This window comes from Pristis pectinata, chromosome 1 (genome assembly GCF_009764475.1).
Source record: "Pristis pectinata isolate sPriPec2 chromosome 1, sPriPec2.1.pri, whole genome shotgun sequence".
Taxonomy (NCBI): Eukaryota; Metazoa; Chordata; class Chondrichthyes; order Rhinopristiformes; family Pristidae; genus Pristis; species Pristis pectinata.
In genome coordinates this window covers 87,731,833-87,751,995 of record NC_067405.1, presented here as the reverse complement: position 1 = coordinate 87,751,995, position 20,163 = coordinate 87,731,833, and the positions used below count along the sequence as shown (strand labels likewise).

General features: G+C 45.2%; 1 protein-coding gene across 4 annotated transcripts in view; it reads right to left on the bottom strand.

The window, feature by feature from the left end:
• Positions 1-20,163, bottom strand: part of rad51b (RAD51 paralog B) — a 435,778-nt gene that overhangs the window by 163,299 nt on the left and 252,316 nt on the right. For all 4 annotated transcript variants that reach the window (XM_052029616.1, XM_052029633.1, XM_052029630.1 and 1 more), the window contains one exon: positions 11,969-12,065. In XM_052029616.1, the coding sequence (XP_051885576.1) occupies positions 11,969-12,065 (97 nt within the window). The remainder of the gene's footprint in view (positions 1-11,968; positions 12,066-20,163) is intronic.

The following is a 20,163-nucleotide window of genomic DNA, read 5'->3' as shown; positions in this document are numbered from 1 at the left end:
GTTTACAGACGCCCCCAAGGCCACAATTATTCTCTACATCTGTAGTCTCCTCCAAGGTATCTGTTCCCCTTCAGGACTGACCTCTTGAATATGGCTAGCTTTGCTCACCTGTTATCGCTGGCCATTTAGTGTCCTTGGCCCTAAACTTTAGAATTCTATCTCTAAGCCTCTGCAAATTCTCTGCCACTTTCTTGAGGTTCTGTAAAACCTACTTCTTTGCCCAGGCTTTTGGTCACTGTCTTCACTGTACTTTCTCTGTAACTGTAACACTATATTCTGCATTATATTATTGTTTTTCCCTGCACATTCTCTACCTCTTCCTTGAGGTTCTTCAAAACTGACCTCTTTGCCCAGGCTTTTGGTCTGCTGTCTTCATATCTTCTCCTGAGGCCTCAAGTCATAGATTGGTTCCCAGCACAGAAACAGGCTCTTTGACCCACTGACTCCATGGCAACCATCGAACTCCCATTTACAACTGTCCAATCTTATTGTCATTAACTCCCTCTGGATCCTCTACTTCACTCACCTACACAGTTTACAGTGACAAATTAACCTGTCAACCCGCATGCTTTTGGGGAAAATCAGAGCACCGGGGGAATCCTATACGGTCACAGAGAGAAATGTATCCAACTGGATAAAGCATCATTGTGCCAATGAAAGATCAACATCAATAAGCCTGCTGTGGGTTTCTCTTCGGCACAGCTACAGCCTTTGGAACATTGCAGCCAGCGAACTGTGACCTACATTGAACTCCCCTAATTATGGAAAAGTTGAAATATTGTCCTGCAGTGACTCTTCTCCCACCGAGATAGGGGTTCAAAACAAAAACAGCTACACTTACCACAGAACCTGCTGCAATCAACTTATCCCTTCTGTTAAATCAACAGACCCTAAACATGACTCACGACTACAGGAAAACAGCCAGTACATAATGTTAAGCTACTGAAGCAAGGAAACCATCACAACAATAATCACTTGCAGAAAACAGCATCTGCAGTCTCTCTAATGTCTCCAACAATCACTTGCATTTGTTTAGCCCTTTTAATGTAGTAAAACATCTTAAAATATCTCATAAGAACATTATCAAACAAAATATGGCATAGGGCAGCACAATGGTGCAGCTAGTAGGGCTGCTGCCTCTCAGCTCCAGTGACCCGGGTTTAATCCTGACCTCTGGTGCTGTCCGTGTGGAGTTTGCATACTCTCCCTGTGACTGCATGGGTTTCCCCGGGTACTCCAGTTTCTTCCCGTATCCCAAAGACAAGTGGCTTGATAGGTTAATTGGCCGCTGTGAACTGTCTCGTGTGTAGGTGAGCACAGCAGAGATGGAAGGATCTGGGAGGAGTTGATGAGAATAAAACTGGACGATTGTAAATGGGAGCTTGATGGTCTGCACAGACTAGGCAGGCCGAAGGGCCTGTTTCCATGCTACATGTTTCTATGACATGAATCCTCAGGAGAAGATTTGAATTGGTAATTGGCTTACAATTGTCACATGTACCATGATACAGTGAAAAACTTTGTTTTGCAATGCCATCCATACAGGTTATGTCAAAACGTAAGTACATCAAGATGGTACACAGGGAAAAGCAATAATATAATCCAGAATGGAGACACAAGCAATATAGCGTTACAGTTATAGTTGCAGAGAAAGTGCAGTGAAGACAGAAGACCAAAATACTGGGCAAAGAGATAAGTTTTACAGAACCTCAAGGAAGAGGTAGAGAATGTGCAGAGGTTTAGGAAGAAAATACCAGAGCTTAGGGCCAAGGCCAATGACAGGTGAACAGAGCTGGAAATATTCAAGAGGTCAGTCCTGAAGGAGAGCAGATACCTTGGAGGAGACTACAGATGTAGAGAAGAATTGTGGCCTTGGGGGCATCTGTAAACAAGGATGAGAACCGTGCAAAATTGCAATTGCGTAACTGGGAACCAATATAGGTCAGTGAGTAACTGATGATGTGTGAATGGGACATTGCAAGTTAGGACATGGGCAGCAGATTTTGGATGATATCTAGTTTTTAAGAGGGGGAGATTTAGAGAAGAACGTGTCAGAACAACCAAGTCTAGGGGGTGATAAAGGCAAAGATAAGGGCTACAACAGTGTATCATTTGAAGCAGGAGGATGTAATGTGAAGATGGAAACAGGTGATCTTCGTAATGATGCTGAAGATGTGCAGTCAGTTCTGCTAAGCAGCAAAAATGAAACCAGAGTTATAAATGTCTGGTTCAGCCTCAATCAGTTCCCAGAAAATAAAAACAATTATATGCCTGCACTTTGGTTTCAGGGCAGCCTGAACTGCCTTATGGTAAATGGATCACTTTAAGTATTTTTACCACTGCAATGTAGGAAGAGGGAGTAATAAGTAGTAGTCAGTGTGGAAAGAATACAGTTTCTGAATTCTTCAGAGTGAAAATGTTAGAGAGATTGGGGGAAGCGGGCTGAGACCTGGAACCTTCAGCTCTCGGAGATGAACTTCAGCTCTTCTGCCCATAGCACCATTGCCCCTACTGCGATGTACAGGGAGCCACCAATCAGACTTTGAGGGAGTGAGGGAAGGAGCCAGACCAAGTTCCTGCCAATGTTTCCACAAATTCCACTCCCACAGATTCCTCCTGAATGGCCGAATGTGGCTGGGCATTAAGGGAATCTAGGGAAGTGGGGAACACTCCGGCTTTACTTGCCCCTCATTCCACCCACTCGTCCCTCGCTCTGGTCATTCAGTACCAACTTGTCCCTTCTTCAGCCACTCGACCCTCGCTTCAGCTACTCGGAATTCACTTGTCCCTCTCTCTGGCCAGTCAACCCTTGCTCTGGCTGCCCAGTCCCCACTCGTACCTCACTACAACCGGTCTCCATTCATCCCTCACCCTGATCACTTGTCTCCCATGACTGCCTCTTCTCTCTTTGCAAAGTGGTCTAAATGAGGGGCAGTCACCAAATACATGTGATCTTTCTTTAGCGAGAGTATCTGAAAACAAATGCTAGCTCTATATCATATTGATTCAGGCAAAAAGTGAAATCTATCCCATATTTGTAATAAAATTCCTAGCAGAAAGAAAGCAAAGCCTAAATTTGCTAAATAAGTAATGCTAACCCATTAATCCTGAGTAGATTGTACTTGATATTAAACACAGATCAATTTGAGTACTCTTGCAATCCACACTGTGTATGCTAATCCCATTAATCAAGGCCAGATCTGGAATGCAAGCAGTTCTGGCACCAGAATCACTGCAGAGTTTCATGGTATTGAGTGTGCAGAATAATATAGAGACAAGGTTTATTTAATTGACAGTATATCATAGCTCTCAGATCTACTCAAGTAGAGCTTTAAAAACAAGAGGCCACATAGTTGGTGGTTTTAACCTTGAGTGGGACATGACTTAGGCTGCGCTTTCATTCCCACACACCCCTGCAAGCAGTATCATCAAATATGTTTCTTACCCACAGAGAGCTAGCCCCAGTCAGAGGGACAGACTGATTTCAAGCCCAAAGACCCCTTGCTGCTCCAAGAGATGAGGCGAGATTAAGGAAGCAGAAGCTGGTAGTTGAAGGATGTGTGGAGGAGGAATGTCAGGAGTCAGATGAGTGATCCTATGTTTTTTGAACTATGGCCATGTGAAGAAAAATACAAGATTAAAATGTGATAAAGTGTCCCAAAGCACTTTTTAGAGATTCTTATTTTTTGCAGGAAGAGTGACTACATCATGCCAAATAGTTAGGTTGCTCAATAGCCGTATTGTGTGGCATCACTCTATTCCACAGCCAAAGAATGTCAGGACCTTTCCATTCTATAGTTGGGAATGAACAGGATCAATTCCAGCCCAAGGTCAGGGATCAATGCGATCACTCCATGCAAAAGCCAAAAGTCACAGGGATCATTCCATCCCATGGCCAAGAACACCAGACTAATTCAATCACATAGTTAGGGCTCATTGGGATCACTCCATGTCTTAATTGAAAAATGCTGGAATCATTCCATAGAATATAAGAGCAGGGAGGTTATGGTGAAACTTTATAAAACATTAATTACGCCACAGCTGAAGTACAGTGCACAGTTCTGGTCGCCACACTGTAGTAAAGATGTAATTGTAGTGGAGAGGGTGCAGAGGAGATTCACTGGGATGTTGCCTGGGATGTTTCAGTTATGAGGAGCTATGAGGATAGCCTGGGTTTATTTTCCATGGAGTAGAGGGGGCTTTGATATACAAAGGGAGGCATAGATAGGGTAGCGAGTTGGAAACTTTCCCACATAAGAGAGACATAAGACATTAGTGGGCATAAGTTTAGGGTAAGGGATAGGAGGTTCAGAGGGGATCTGAAGGAGGACTTTTTTTTAACCCAAATGATTGCAAACTGGATCACACGGCCTGAAGGGATGATGGAGGCAGGTACTCTCACAACATTGAAGTATCTGGATGAGCACTTGAATCACCAAGGCAAGAAAGGCTACAGATCAAGTGCTGCTAAATGGGATTGGTATGGATAGGTACTAGACGTCATCGCGGATGTGGTGGGCTGAAGGTGCTTCATTGCTGCATGGCTCTATGATTCAACCCTAAGTCAGTCTGAATGGGATCTCTCGTGTCAGGGCCCCGAATCACACTGTACCCCATTGGGAAGGTGGGTGTACTCCAGAGAGAACCCAGAATCACTCCATACCTTTGTTGGGTGAATAGGGATCAGCATGAGCTGTGGTTACTTGCCTGATCTTTGATCCCTGACGAAAACTGCTGGAGGAAATGCTTCAAAACCACTGTTAAATGTAGCTATGAGTGTTTGGGTTAGCAACATAAACATGTTTGATGTAAACCTTGCACTGGAACTCAGAACAGACAAATCTGTTGACAGCAATAGGATTGAGTCAGGATCTAAAGGGACAGTCTGCAAACAGTAGGAACCACTCTGAGCTACAAACACAAGAGGCCACCCTGTGGCTATGACATTGTCACCACAACTTTATATTGATTGGGCTTGGATAACCTTCTCACAAGACGTCTTTTGAGGAAGGACATGAATTTCTATCGTCCTTTTCACATTGACTTGAAAGACTTTACAGCCGATGAATTATTTTAAGTGTGTAGTCACTGTTGCAGGTTACAACAGCCCATTTACACAGAAAAAATGCAAACAAACAGAAATGTGATACTGGACATAGAACTTGTTTTATGATTTTGGATCTGCAATGTTTTTGAATGGTAGCCTTTGAGGCAGCTTGAGATGTTTTACCACATAAATGGTGCCAACATAAATGCAAGTTGTTGTTGTTGGATAGGTGTTGGCCAGCTCCCTGGGAAAACACTGCTTCAAGTAATTCCATGAGTCTTTAACACACCTGAGAAGGCAGACTAGGTCTTGGTTTAAATACGCATCCTACAAGCTCTGGGCACTCCCTCAGGTCTTCACTGGAACATTCAGACAGATTTTGTGCTCAAATCTATGAAGGAAGGCTTGAATTATCTGATTTAGAGCAGCAAACAATCTGCTGCAGGATTGAGCACCATTTGTGTGAGGAAAGGAATTGTCGACCTTTCTGGACGTTGCTGTCATCTTCAGCCTGTGAGCCAAGGCTGAAATGGTACCAGGAACTCATTTGGGTGTCAGTCACAACTAGCATGGAGCAAAGAGCGTTGACCATTACATACCAGAGTCTATCTTCATCTGTACTGAGTTAGCTGGTCCCAACTAATGGGGAAGGTAGAACTGCATTACTGATGGAGGTGAGGTAGGAGAAGAGAAATATGCTATCTCCTATCTCACCTCTGATATGCTGATGAAATATGCTGATGTTCATTGTTCAACAAGTCCATGCTATTGAGCAAGGAAGGATTCAAGCATCTGTGATGCAGGCAGATGGAAATGGCTTGCTCTAATTTCTGTGGTGAATGATGTTAGTCACAATGGCTGTTGGAGCTGGTGACCAAAAAGAGTAGGGGAGGAACGGTAGCGTAGCGGTTAGCACGACGCTATTACAGTGCCAGTGATTGGGGTTCGATTCCCGTCGCTGTCTGTAAGGAGCTTGTACGTTCTCCTGTGTCTGCGTGGGTTTCCTCTGGGTGCTCCGGTTTCCTCCCACATTGCAAAGACGTACGGGTAGGTTAATTTGGGTTCAAAATGGGCAGCGTGGACTCGTTGGGCCGGAAGGGCCTGTTACCACGCTGTAAATAAAAGTTAAAAATTTGAAACCAAGTCATAAATGTTCCCACCATTATGAACCATGGCGAATGGTGTGACTCCTGTACACAAGTAGTATGGAAGTGCTATCAATATTGTTCAGGGCAGGGTAATTGCAACATTAGCCAGGCTGAAGTTTGGTTTGATTATCTGTCTGGGGGATGGGATTATCTCAACCACAACCAAATTTATACAGCAATGTAGCAAAATATCACAAAGTGCTTCGTAATTAAAATCTGCCATAGTGCCACATGAGGATACTGTATATTAAAATAGGTGACCAAATGCTTGGTCAAAGAGGTTAAGTATTTAGGGAAGAACTGGATAACTGGAGAAGTTTAATAAGGGAATTCCTGAGTTAAACAGCTGGACTGCTTAAGGCACATCCCTCAAAGATGGAGCAATTAAAATCAGGAACAGGTAAGAGGTGAGAATTGGAGTGCAGAGTTGGGAGGATTTAGGACTAAAGAAAGTTGCATCAATAGAACCATTTTCTGGAGTTTCTCCTTCTGATCATAAATCTATACATATTTAGTATGGAGTTAAAAACAAGCTGCTGGGGGAACTCAGTGGGTCAGGCAGCATCTGTGGAGGCAAAGGGATAGTCGACATTCTGGGTCAAGGTCCTGTATCAGGACTGATGCAGGATCTTGACCTGAAACGTCGACAATTCCTTGCCCTCGACAGATGCTGTCTGACCCGCTGAGTTCCTTCAGCATCTTGTTTGCTGCTCCAGGTCCCAACATCTGCAGTCTCTTGTGTCTCCATATTTTGTGTGGAGTCTCCCACAGGAAGCATTATATCCAGGCCAGGAGAAACAGTGGGTTGAATAGCCATGTCATGCTCTCAAGCTCTTTATGCACACCACCTGCCACGGTTCACAACAGGAGCTGCATTGAGAGTGGAAATATAGAGGAACATTGTTTGCCCCTGGCTGTGCTGGAAAACCTCTGAGCACCGGTATTCATTATGAGTCAGGACTTCCTGCAAAGTTAAGTGACTGATGACTATGAAGCAGCAGTTGCAGGATAGGGTGATAAATTATAGTGGGTACAGCAACGACATGAGGTGGCCGACTGTTAATATCTGGAGGGTGGGAAGAACGAGGGCAGTGACCACATCTGGAGGGGTGATGGATAAATTAGAGGGCGATTCATTTGCCCAGACACTCAAAACTAATTGGCCGAAACACAATGACCCCCACCTCACGCTGCACTCAACCAGTTGCCTCAATCACCTCTCATCCCATGCAACCTCACTTCCCCCAGGTGAGCCTCTCTCCAATCAGTCTCCTCACCCACCTCTCTCTCCCGATCACTTCCTCTGCGATCTCCATTTCCCATAATGGTGGGAGGTCACAGATTAAAGGCCCCAAGGCACTGCATCTCTTGCTCAGTGGAATTTCCAATCCTTCCTTCAGTGGGCCATACCCAGGGCCAAAGTTAGCCCCCAAGACATAGTTTAGACATCCTGACATGGCCGTCTGTTGCTTTTCCTCCCCCCAATAATGGTGGCACTATTATTGGGTCCTGAAGCACCTTACCGAGAACAAACAGCAGTGCAATAAGGTTTCCTGATGGTCTGGTGGGAGGAGAGAGCTTCTATTTCTTCAGGCAATGAATCTGAACCTCAATCAGCAGGCGCGTGCCTGTAGATGTAGTAACTTTGATGCACGCTATCAGTAGAGTCAGAAAGTATCCAATATTACAACACTACCCCCATCCACAAGCCTGTCCCTTCCCCTATTCAGTCTGGCACTCACAGCAACAGAAGCAACCCATAACTGAACGCTTCCAGGCACAGATGCAGAGAAAAGACAACTGTCCCAATCCCTTCCCTAACCAGCTCGTCCTGAGAAACATTCTTCACCTGCGTGAAATTCCATCCTTGGGCAGAGAGCCAAGAGGCCAGAGACAGGGCAGAGAGCTCTCTCTGCACTTGGCTCAGTGATTTACAATTTGTACTGCTGGAATGTTTTACAATAGGCCTGAATGAAATACTATCCAGGGAGCATTAATGTCAACTTCCCAGCCACCAGTTCTGATTTCAATTGCTAAGAAATCTGCCACCTACATCAGCCTACATTGAAACAGATGATCTACTGATTCCATCACCTGGAAATTCAATGCTTCCGGTTATCAAATTAATTAAAACATTCTCAGTTTTACCTTTTGAAGCACAGTCACTGCAGTTATAATACAAAACACACAAGACACCAACGCAATTTTCAAAGCAATTGTTGTATTAACCATAATATATGGGTTGCACTGGGATTAGAGGGAGAATGAGCATGTCACTCATGGCCAGATCAGATATCAGATCAGCATTGCAATTAACAATGGTTCTTCATTCACATACCTGCGAAATCACCAACCTCATTAAACACCTGCTGATGGCATGAGAAGTGATCTTTTGTCACTTTATATATGAATGTATATATACACACATATACAAGGGTACTGAAAAAGACAAGAATTTCAGGTCAAACAGGGTTAATTCTGTATGCAGGGAGTCAGGAGTGAACAGGCATCAGGTGACAAATCACTGAGAGTTGGGTTTGTGCAAATTATTCGCTGACGGGGATTTTACCCAGCTGGCTCCGATAATACTGGCACAGTGGTGCCGTGACAGTGTTGCTGCTGCAAAGCTCCCGCAACCCGGGTTTGTTTCTGAACTCAGGTGCTGTCTGTGCGGAGTTTGCACGTTCTCCCTGTGATGAGATGGATTTCCTCGAGGTGCTCTGGATTCCTCCCACATCCCAAAGATGTGCTGGTAGGTTAAATGGCCACTGTAAATTGCCGCTAGTGTGTAGATGTAATGGAAGAAAGTCAGCATAAACTCAATGGGCCAAGTGGCTTCCTTCTAAGTCATAAGAGAACATGAACGTGATTGCTGTGGTTTGACAACTTTCTACCTGTGCGGGAGCAGGCACTGAGACACCACATGTAAAAGGTAAATTGTTCTTTTTGCCTACTGCGTACTGTACTTTGAAAATTACAGGTCCTCCCCAGTTTATGAAGGCCTGACCTATGTACAGCCCATACATATGAATGAGTGTTTGGGAGACTGGTGGGATGGATTTGCCGGCTGTTGACATTAGCTGGAACACTTCCACATTGAACCCAAGAGGAATACATTCTAGTTAGCACGCTGATGCCCATTTTGCGAATCCTACCTCGAGACATGCCATCCTTTATAAGACCATCAATAGCATTTAAACCCTTGCCTGCAGCAAAATCATTGAAAAGAATATCATTATTAGCCTGAGGCAGGCTTGGACTAAATTTGTTAATCAGTTTTTTTATTAAGAATGGCAAAACGAGATTAAAATGCTTCTCCAGGCTATCTATTCCCATGGGACAAGCCACCTGTGCAGAGGCATCTTCTGCTGTGTGGGAACTCAGCTTGCAGCCGCATTTCCAACCTGCGAACTGTTCAGATAATGGACAGTTCTCAGGAACGGAACCCAGCCTAACCTGGGGAGGACCTGTATGTAGAAAGGCAGATTTTAATATCTACAGCACTGTTCACAACCCTCTCGGGAAATTCCAAAATGCCTTACAACCAGTGAAACAGTCTCAAAATATATCACTGCTGTAATGAAACCCAACAGGTGCTAGGGTCTGGATCGGAGTGTTATCACAAAGTCTTTGTGTTCATTTCTCTGGCATAACAGGATGCTGATTACGGCAAAATTGTGCTGTAAGCATTTAGTCAGGAGGTGGATTCCACTGGCATTATCTTTCCTTATTTTCTCCTTACTAATACCATACCAAAGTATTGCATGTTTCCAACCCCAGCACTGAAGAAGGATTAGTTTATCTCCCTCTGGGCTGTGGGCCAGGGTTTTTTTTCAAGGTCGATGTATGTTCTCCTTGGGCTTCATCCAGAGCTTCCGGAGTTGAGTGAATGTGCTAATGAAGTGGCATGCTGATTCCACATTGAGTGAACCAGAGGTCCCCGAGACAATTTGCTTGTCCCACAGGGAAGTAACTGAGATGTTAAACAATTTTGATCTTGATGGCAAAACCCAACCCATGAACACAACGATCCCCTCTCTGTCCCTCCAGAGGAGGTATACCCACCACCTTGTTTTACAAGCTGGGCAGTGATGTCAGTCATAGGGTCCAAATTCCCAAGCTATGGTAGCAGAGCAACCTTCAGGTTCGTCACTGCTGGAGCTGTCCATGAGGGTCCTGATGTTCCAGGTTCTGAACTTCATACTGAAGGGCAGAACCTGCATGTGTGTACCTTCTTTTATTTGGAGTTGGATGTTGCATATTAGCTACCACACAGGCTTTGACTAAACAAGCTCCGGGTCCAGCAGCAAGAGGGCCAAAGCAACTGGAGACCAACTCTGCTGCATGGACATGACGATCAACACATGTGGACAGTACGCAAGCACTCACTCACACACACACACACACACACACACACACACACGGATAGATGCGGGTACAGATGAGCTTGCCCACTGCTTCCACCTCTCTTCTCCTCTCCCACCCATTCCTTGATCCTCTTGCCTCCAACCCTCCCTCACCCCAGTCTCTTCACTTTGCATCCGCCTTGCCCCGTAACCTCCTCTGGAATATCTTTCCTCCCTTCCTGAGACAACCCCTTCCGCTGATTCTTACACCACCACCCCTACCCCCAGTCTCCTTCGCTTGCATGCTGCTGTTTGGTCCCCTCCTTCCTTCCCTGCATTTGGCACCCCTCCCCCTCTCTTTCCTCTGCCCCTCCCCTTCAACATCTATTCTCATGCCCCCATCTCTCTTCTACCAGGGCCTCCCTGCTTGCTTAACAGTGCTAAGAACCACTCCCCCTGTCGCCAAGCAACAGTTCCTCAGCAACAGGCTGGGCAGGGCTTCAGGTGGCTGAGATGGACAGCCCAATTCAGCGGGAAATCCATTCAGCTGCAACGTGACTTCCACTCTTTTGAATTCCTGTCCTTCTGAGGTAATGGCCAACATTCCTTTACCCCTTGGAATTACTTTTAGTGGTAGGAACAGAGAAAGTAGGTAGAAGTATAAACTCAGAGTTCCTCTTTTTCCTTGGTAAAGGATCTACAAAATAGGAACATTAAGGAAATTGAGGTGCTCAGATGATCACCAACACTGTGCACCAGTGTGGAAATAAGGCTGCTAAGCATTCATGCTGTTGGATCATCTGGGAGGAGAGCGTTAAAGGCTCTTGTGCACATGCACAACTGCACCTGGTTCTACTGTGGATCTCTTGTCACTGGGTCAGGAGCTGAGAGGTCAAATCTCACTCCAGAATGATGAAGACGGTTCAGATGAAATGTTAAATTGAAGCCCCAACTACCCTCTCACCTGCACACTAGGGGCCATTTATAGCAGCTAATTAACCCACCAACCCCCATTGGGATGTGGCAGGAACCTTGAGCACCTGGAGGAAATCCACACAGTCACAGGGAGAACGTGCAAACTCCACACAGACAGCAGCTGATCCAGTGGAACAGTTTCATTGAAGGGGGGAGATATCTTCTCAACTAATAAAACCAAAACGGATAATTTAGCCATTATAACTTCATTGTGGGAATATACAGCTCCCAGATTGGCTGCCATATTTCCTAGATTAGAACTATAAACACACTTATGTACTTCATTGGCTATTGGATGTTCCGAGAATCCTGGAACCATGGTAGGTCAAATACACATACTTCATTATTCTGATACAAATTGTTTGGCAGGAACAGCCCTGCCAAGGGACTGACTCGTGAAGCAACTAAGTGAAGACCAAGGTGCTAAGCAAGACAAAGGAAGCAACCATTACCTTCAGATTGGAGTAAATCATCCACCATTGAACCAGGCTTAAAGATGGCAGCTTGTCTTTGACCAATCCTGGTTGTAATTTGGTTTGTGAGAATGACCTGCAAAAGATAAAAACAGCCTTTATAGCAGGGGGATGGTCAGCCTCCCACTATCTGCCCTTTCCAACCAACCTATCAAGTCTACATGGCATTTAATTGTAGCTGGTTTTCCCAAATGTTTGCATTACAAGCCATGCAATAGCATTAATAGAGCTATACAGCAGGGAAAGAGGCTCTTTAGCCCAACTCATTCATGTCGGCCAAGGTGCCTTCCTGAGCTAGTCCCATTTGCCCATGTTTGGCCCATATCCTTCTAAACCTTTCCTATCCATGTACCTGTCCACATGTCTTTTAAACATTGTAATTGTACCTGCCCCTACCACCGACTCTGGCAGCTTGTTCCATCCACCCACCATCCTCTGTGTGAAAAATTTGCCCCTCAGGTCCCCATTGCATTGTTCGCATCTCAGATTTAAACCTGTGCCTTCGAGTTCTAGGCTCCCCAACCCTGGAAAAAAAGACTGCAACAATCCGTCTTATCTAAGGCCCTTTTATGAACCACTATAGGGTCATCGCTCAGCCTCCTTCGCTCCAAGGACAACAATCTCTCCTTATAACTCAAGCTCTCCAGTCTCTGCAACATCCTTGTGAACCTTTTCTACATTCTCTCTAGATTAATCACATCCTTACTCCAGCATGGCAACCAGAACTGCACACAATATTCTTGGTGTGGTCTCTTGAACAGCTGTCCCAACTCTTATGCTCAATGCCCAGTCCAATGAAGGCAAGTATGTTATAATGCCTCCTTCACCATTTTGTCTACCTGTATCGCCACTTTCAGGGAATTATGTATCTGTACTCCCAGATTTCTCTGTTCTACAACACTCGCCAGGATCCTGTCATTCACTGTGCATGCCCTGCCCTGGTTTAATTTCCCAAAATGCATCACTTCACACTTGTCTACTTAAATTCCACCTGCCATTCCTTTGCCCATTTTCCCAGTTGATCTAGATCCTGTTGTACCCTTAGACAACCTCCTTCGCTGTCTATCCCACACCACCACTTTTGGTGTCATCTGGAAACTTACTAATCATGGCATCCACATTCTCATCCAAATCATTAATATATATGACAAACAACAGTGGACCCAGCACCAATCCTTGTGGTACACCACTGGTCACAGGCCTCCAGTCTGAAAAACAACCTTCCACTACCACCCTCTGTCTCCTTCCACCAAGCCAATTTTGTATCCAATTGGCTAGCTCACCCTGGATCCTATGTGATCTCACCTCCCAGGTCAGCTTACCATGCGGGACCTTTGTCAAAAGCCTTGCTAAAGTCCATATAAACCACGTCTTCTGCCATGCCCTTTTCAATCTTCTTCGTCTCCCTTTAGAAAACACAAATTTGTGAGACACGATTTCCCATGCACAAGGCCTTGCTGACTACCCCTAATCAGTCCTTGCCTTTCCAAGTGCAGATGTGTCCTGTCTCTCAGAATCCCCTCCAATAAATTTCCCCAGCACTGATCTTAGGCTCACCGGCTTGTAGTTCCCTGGCTTGTCCTTGCAGCTCTTCTTAAATAAAAGCACATTAGCCATTCTCCAGACTTCAGTTATCTCACCTGTGGCTAAGGAAGGTACAAAAATCTCTGCCAGAACCCCAGCAATTTCTTCCCTTGCTTCCCACAACATCCTAGGATACACTAGGTCTGGCCCTGGGGATTTATTCACCTTTACGTGTGTCAAGGCCACCGATACCTCTTCTTTCATAACGTCAATTACGTTTCAGGACATTGCTGTTCTCTTCCCCGAATTCCCTAGCTTCCATGACTTTCTCTGTGGTAAATACAGATGAGGAGTATTCATTTAAGACCTCACACCCATCTCCCGTGGCTCCACACCTACAGGACCACACTGATCCTTAAGGGTACCTATTCTCTCCCTAGTTATTCTTTTGCTCTTTATATATTCTTGGTGACCAGGTGCTGCTTCTATTTGGTTAGCAGGCAAAATAGTTCAGGTTATTAACCCGACCACAACTGCTACTGTGGGATTTGAACTCAGTCTCTGGGGTACCCACCCAGGTATCCGGTTGATAAGCCTAGTAATTTACCAAGCATGATGTTGTTAGGTCAGTTACATAACAGCAAATGGGCTATCTCTAAGACTCTACAGTGCTGATGGGTTGCACAGCCCTTGACCACTTCAGAAACTTTATCTCTTATAGGCTGTTTCCAGGGATGCATGCCAAAATCAACATCAACTGCTGTTGGAAGATCATCAACTTGGTAAAAGATACACTCTGGTCTGCCTGAACCATGCTGGTCTTCCAGTACAACTAGATGTCCAGAAGTGAATGCTGCTGACTGGCATATCCCAGGCTGAAGGAGTACGTGCTAAGGAACGCACTGAAGCTCAATGCCACCAAGCCAAATGATTTGTGGGGAAGGACTGCGATCTAAGGTCCTGCTGCCACTGGACACTGAGGGGCTGGGACCTGTGTAACAGCCTCTCAAACACTTGATGGATGCATTGTTCAAAGAGGCCATATGAGTGGCAATGGTACTTTCCAAACAGAATCTATTGGTCTGATGGCACAATGAATGTATAAACTTGACAACAATATGAATGTAAAGAAAGATAAGCTGATTGTATTGTATTTCCTGTATATATTTCTGTGAAGAAAATTTATTTTTAAAATAAAGAAACTCCAGAAACAATTAGGAAGAGTACACTGAGAGGATGAATCCAGATGGGTATACACTAGGGTCTATGACAAAGAACCAGTTGGTGCTTGCTGCCCCGCCTGATACCAGTCTTCCTGCCACAAGGCCTCCGAGGTTACATCCTAGCATGGCTGTCTCACCCACAAAGGACACTGCGATACAAGGCATACATCAGGTAGGCTGATCAGTGTGAGTAGCTTTCCTAAAGCACTCTCCCACTTAATGCAAAGAGGAAAGTTGTGGCTCAGAACTGGGAGCCGTGAAAGACCAGTTGGTGGAAGAGCTCCTGTGAAGATCTGCATCATCCAATTAAGCTGGATAACTATGCGTTTGATATGTGCTGAACAACTCCATACCACTACATGGTGCTCTGCCTCACATACAAGATGGCCAGGGCTCACATTGCAAGAAGGCTACCAGTTTATGAAGATTCTTGCATATCTGCACACTATTGATTTGCAGGCATCATGACAGCATACAGCTCCTCTTTCAACGCATGAAATTCGTGATAATCAAGGTGTTAGTTTCAGAGAACAAAACACTTCACCCACTCAGAAATGCAATGTCAGCATCAATCACTCTCGGGACAGGTAAAGCACAGGGTAAACACAAGGTAGTTTGTTGCTCTGTTCCATCAACAATCCCAGGGAAGCCATACCAGAGAGGAAATCTCTCTAAATACTCCCAAGCCAGATATAAACAGGCAAATGCAAATTAACCCTCCTCTGTTGCATTATGACAATTGCAAAAAGCCAAGTTTGAGAATAATATTCCCTTCACACTATTCTGTCAGGGCAGATACTATCATTCAATATCATTCCATTCCATATACTATGTCATTGGTTCCTCACCCTTAAAAGTCACAATAGCAAACCCCCAAATGGGTGTTCCATTTCCCCCCACCAGCACGCTAGGGCACCATTGATTAAGATGTCAAAATAAGGCAATTTCACCTTTGTGGATCTCCATTCAGCTGAAACTAATCTGAGAATGTCCAATTTTATCTCATACCAACTCATGTCAAAAATGTGATACACCAAAAGATTGCATTTATATTGCATTTTTAAAGTGACTGGATATCCCAGGCACTTTACAAGTTTATTAGAAAAGTGAGACTCTGAACTAAAAAAGATATTGGAAAGTGCAAGCACCTTGCATGGAGCTTAAAGAGATAGTGAGCAGCATAGTCACAGACAGATTTGATCACACATTGCAAAACTTCTACTAAGTGCTAATTGCAAGAAATTAAGAGAAATGAAAACTTCTCTTTGCATGCAATCAAACAAATATCTTAGGCACATGCTCATCGGAACCACATTGTGCAGCTGAAAGACGGATCACTCAATGCCTGAAATTTTCGGCATCGAAACAAGAGCAAGGGTGGAAGCAGTGTGGGTTTGAAAATGGGGCGCATGTGTAACCACAACACATGCAGCCGAGAGCAAGAAATCCAGCCAGTGTGGCTCAGCTGCTTCCATATCACTGCTCAATGCACTTGTCGAAAAACAGCAAACAAGATGCCTTTGCCCAGGCTTTGCTTCTGGTGAGGGGGATGCTCCTTACCTTAAAACATTATATATTCCCTGCAGCAATAACAAGGGATATTGTACATCATTAACATAGCAAGGTGCCCCAGAGCACTGAGCAGGAAAGTTACCAGACAAAACTCGACACCAAAGCACAAATGAGATGAGATGACAGATGAGACTTAGACAAAGAAGGTTTTAGGAAGTATCTTAAAAGGAAGAGAGAAATATCGAGGTGGACACACTGAGAAAGAAGATGACTTGTAGTGGCAGGACAAATGCAATCAGGGCACATCAAGAGGCCGGAACTGGATGCACAGCAGGTTCTCAGAGCGTTGCAGGGCAGTGGAGATTACAAAGAGGGAGAGATAAAGTGAGTGGGATTGAAGTTTTAAAATCGAGGCATTGCTTAACCTCACTTGAAAGTAGGTCAGCCAATGCAGGTGCAATGGGGGAACAAAACTTGGCTCAAATTAAGATATGGATGGTAGAGTTTTAGAAAGCACTGCTGCTTTGTCCTACATTTAATGAAGAAGGTTCAGCAAAGCCTACACTCAATCTTTCTGCTACTATGCATCTTCAAATCTATAAGAACAGAGGTGGACACGTGGGGGGGGGGAGGGGGGTGGGGAAGACACAGGCAGGGGTGGGGAGACACAGAGTTGGGGAAGTGAGACAGGTTGGGGAGGTGGGTAGCAGGAGTTGGGAAGAGAGGATGGCAGTGGGGGGAAGAGAGGAAGGCGGAAAGAGACAGTCAGGTGGAGGGGGAGACACAGGCAGGAGGGAGAGGCAGGCAAAGAGGCAGGCGGGGGGAGAGGCAGGCAGGGAGGAAACAGGCAAGTGGGGAGACAGGCAGGTGGAGGGGGGGACAGGCAGGTGGGGACGCAGAGGCAAGCGGGGGGGGTGGGAGAGACAGGCAGGCGGGGAGGGGGGTGGGTTAAGACAGGCAGGCGGGGAAGGGGGTGTGGGGGAAGACAAGCAGAGAGGAAGCCCTGTTAAAGGGTTAAGTGGATGGATGCACCATGTAACAGATGACCTGGAGCCGGGTTCAGAGTTGCAGCTTCCACTGCCTGGGTTTGTTGGAAGCTATCCCGAGTTATCCAGCTGCTACAGAGCCCGAGGCCTTGTCTGCTGAAGGCAGAGCCCAGCTTTGCACATAAACCTCTGTCACACTTAGATTACATTGCCTACACTTCACAAGTAGCTCATTGGGTGTTTCGCATACCCCACAGTCACAAAAGCTGCTATAGAAATGCTGGTTCCTTTCTTTCTTTATCTTTTATCAAAAGGCAAACAACTCGAGAGGGTTTGGGGAGTTTGTGTGTTTTTTTGCTGGCGTATACGATTTTATAAAGCTGATGAATTATCTGACAAAGCTTGTTTGGAAAGAGTACGCGAGTGAATGCAGGCTTTGGGCTGGTTACATTAGATAAGGTGGGTTTCAGGCACTGCTTGTTTCCATTTATTTAATCCTCTGTCAGTAAGAGATTTACTGGTGTCCAAGCCCACACGATTACAGGGCAAGAGCTTTTCTGGGCCACCTGCTTACTCCGGTCATTTCAGAAATTACACAGTTCAGCTTCTCCTTGCAATGGTAATAACCTTCATGTTCATGTCTCCACGCTAGCTCTGGTGCATCGGCAGTCAACGCCGGTAAGAGCAGAGCATTTGTTCCTGTCGGGTACTCTACAGCTCATGTATGTCTCAGTGCCAGCCACCCTACATGTGCAGTACACAATGAGTAAAAGGGAACAATTCAGTCCTGTCCAGTATTGTATGACTCATGTGTAACTTAGTGTCAGCATCTGCATATCTACAGTACACAGGATAAAAGATGGGCCACTCCTGTTTGATACTGTACAAGTCAGAGTCAGACAGTCAGAAACAGGTCCTTCAGTCCACAAAATTCATGCTGACCATCAAGTAATGATTCTACAGTGATTCTATTTCATTCTCCCCACATTCCCATCAACTCCCCCCCACCCCCACCCCCACCCCCCCCGAGATTCTACCACTCACCTACACACCAGGGACAACTTATAGTGGCCAATTAATCTATCAACCTGCATGTCTTTAGGATATAGGAGGAAACCGGAGCACCCAGAAGAAACCCACATGGTCACAGGGAGAACATGAAAACTCCACACAGACAGCACCTGAGATCAGGATTGAACCACGGTCTCTGGTGCTGTGAGGCAGCGCCTCTACACAGATAGATAGCAACAGGGGTCAGAATTGAAGCCAGGTCTACTAACTGTAGTATCGTGCCATACTCATGCATGTCTCAAGTATTGGCTACTATACAACTACACACGAGTAAAACCTGGTTATAATCTCAGTGTCAGCTCCTTCATGCATGTATCATACAAAGGGTAAAAGGGAACATTACACTTTCACCTGATCCTACTCAGCCCGTGTCTGCCTCAGCATCTGCACATTCCTGTCCTATCCTGCATCACTTGACCCCCACCATGTCCATGAATCTAGCAACCTGAGCCTTGTGTATACTCAGTGACTAGGCATCCACAGCTCTTGAGGGTATGGAGCTCCAAAAGTTCACTACCTTCTGTTTAGAAATTTCTTCTCATCTTACTCCTAAATTGCTGACTATTTATTTTAAAACTGGAGACCTCGTGCAAGAACATGGCATCACAGCGTGCAGCCTATCATGCCATCTACGAATTTTATACAAACTCCAGCTGTAACAATGGTAGCAATACATTTAACGCCAAGAGAGTGGGCCAAACTCGACCAAAATTTCCACTTCTGATTCATGACGGAAATTGGACAAATGGGAGAGGAACAGTGCAGGGAATTGGAGTCCGCAGGAAATTGAGAGAGTATTTTATTTGATAATACCTGGTCCTCAGCTGTTTTAAATGTCAAAATGATGCTACAGTCCCAGACTGGAAGAAAAATACAGAAATGGAAAAGGATTGGAGCAGTGCTGAAAAATCCGGCTCTGGTTATTGGCAGTGATTACTACCTGTAACTTTTCTGCCCTGAGTGATGGAGCCTCATACCACTGCAGCTGCTGCTTTTGGTCCAAAGCCGCTTGCACTCGTGAAACTGAGCGAGGCACACTGGTGATCTGGAAAACTTTCAGTCGTAACCCATTCATGAGAGGTCTTAGAGTTTGGGCAAGGGCCTCAAGTCTAGGCAGCCGAGGTAGAGCTGGCATTGGTAAAGCAATGAAAATCCAGCAGGAGCTAGATCACCAAAGGAAAATAAACAAAAACAGTTCCAACCTCTGTAAGCCAGCCAACCTTACTGTCTGCATCCAGCATATACTGTCCCATTTGCCTGTTGTCCCAGGGCTCAATGATCTACATAGACTCCTTGTCTGCCAAGCCTCATTTTTAAATACTTGTTTCCAATTACCTCACCGTTCCCAATCTCTGGGAACCACCCGCCAAGATTTCTGCACTCCTCCAATTCCAGCAACTTTGATATTCCGTTCCTTCATTGTTGGCTATGTCTTAGGCTGCCTGAACCCTAATCCGTGGAATTCACTCCCTAAACCTCTCCATCTCTCATTCTTCTACTGTTGATCCTTATACCACACTCTCTGACTGAACTTTTGCCCATTTCTCTTAAAAAAAAGTAAATAAGTGCCAGCAAATGTTTTGTGCTGTTTAAAGTGAATCCCCACCAAAGGAATTTGGAAGGTGGTTTATAATCAATCTTCTGACAGATAACAAGCTGCTTTCATTTGGAATGCGCTGCCTGAATGGGTGGTGGATGCAGATTCAATAATAACTATCAGTAAGTAATTGGATCAATACCCTCAGGGAAAACGACTGCAGGGCTGCCAGCTGCAAAGCTAAACGGGTTGAACTAAAATGCAAAAACAAAAGGAGTAGTTGCAAAGTTGGAGTGTACTACACACCTCCAAATAGTCCAA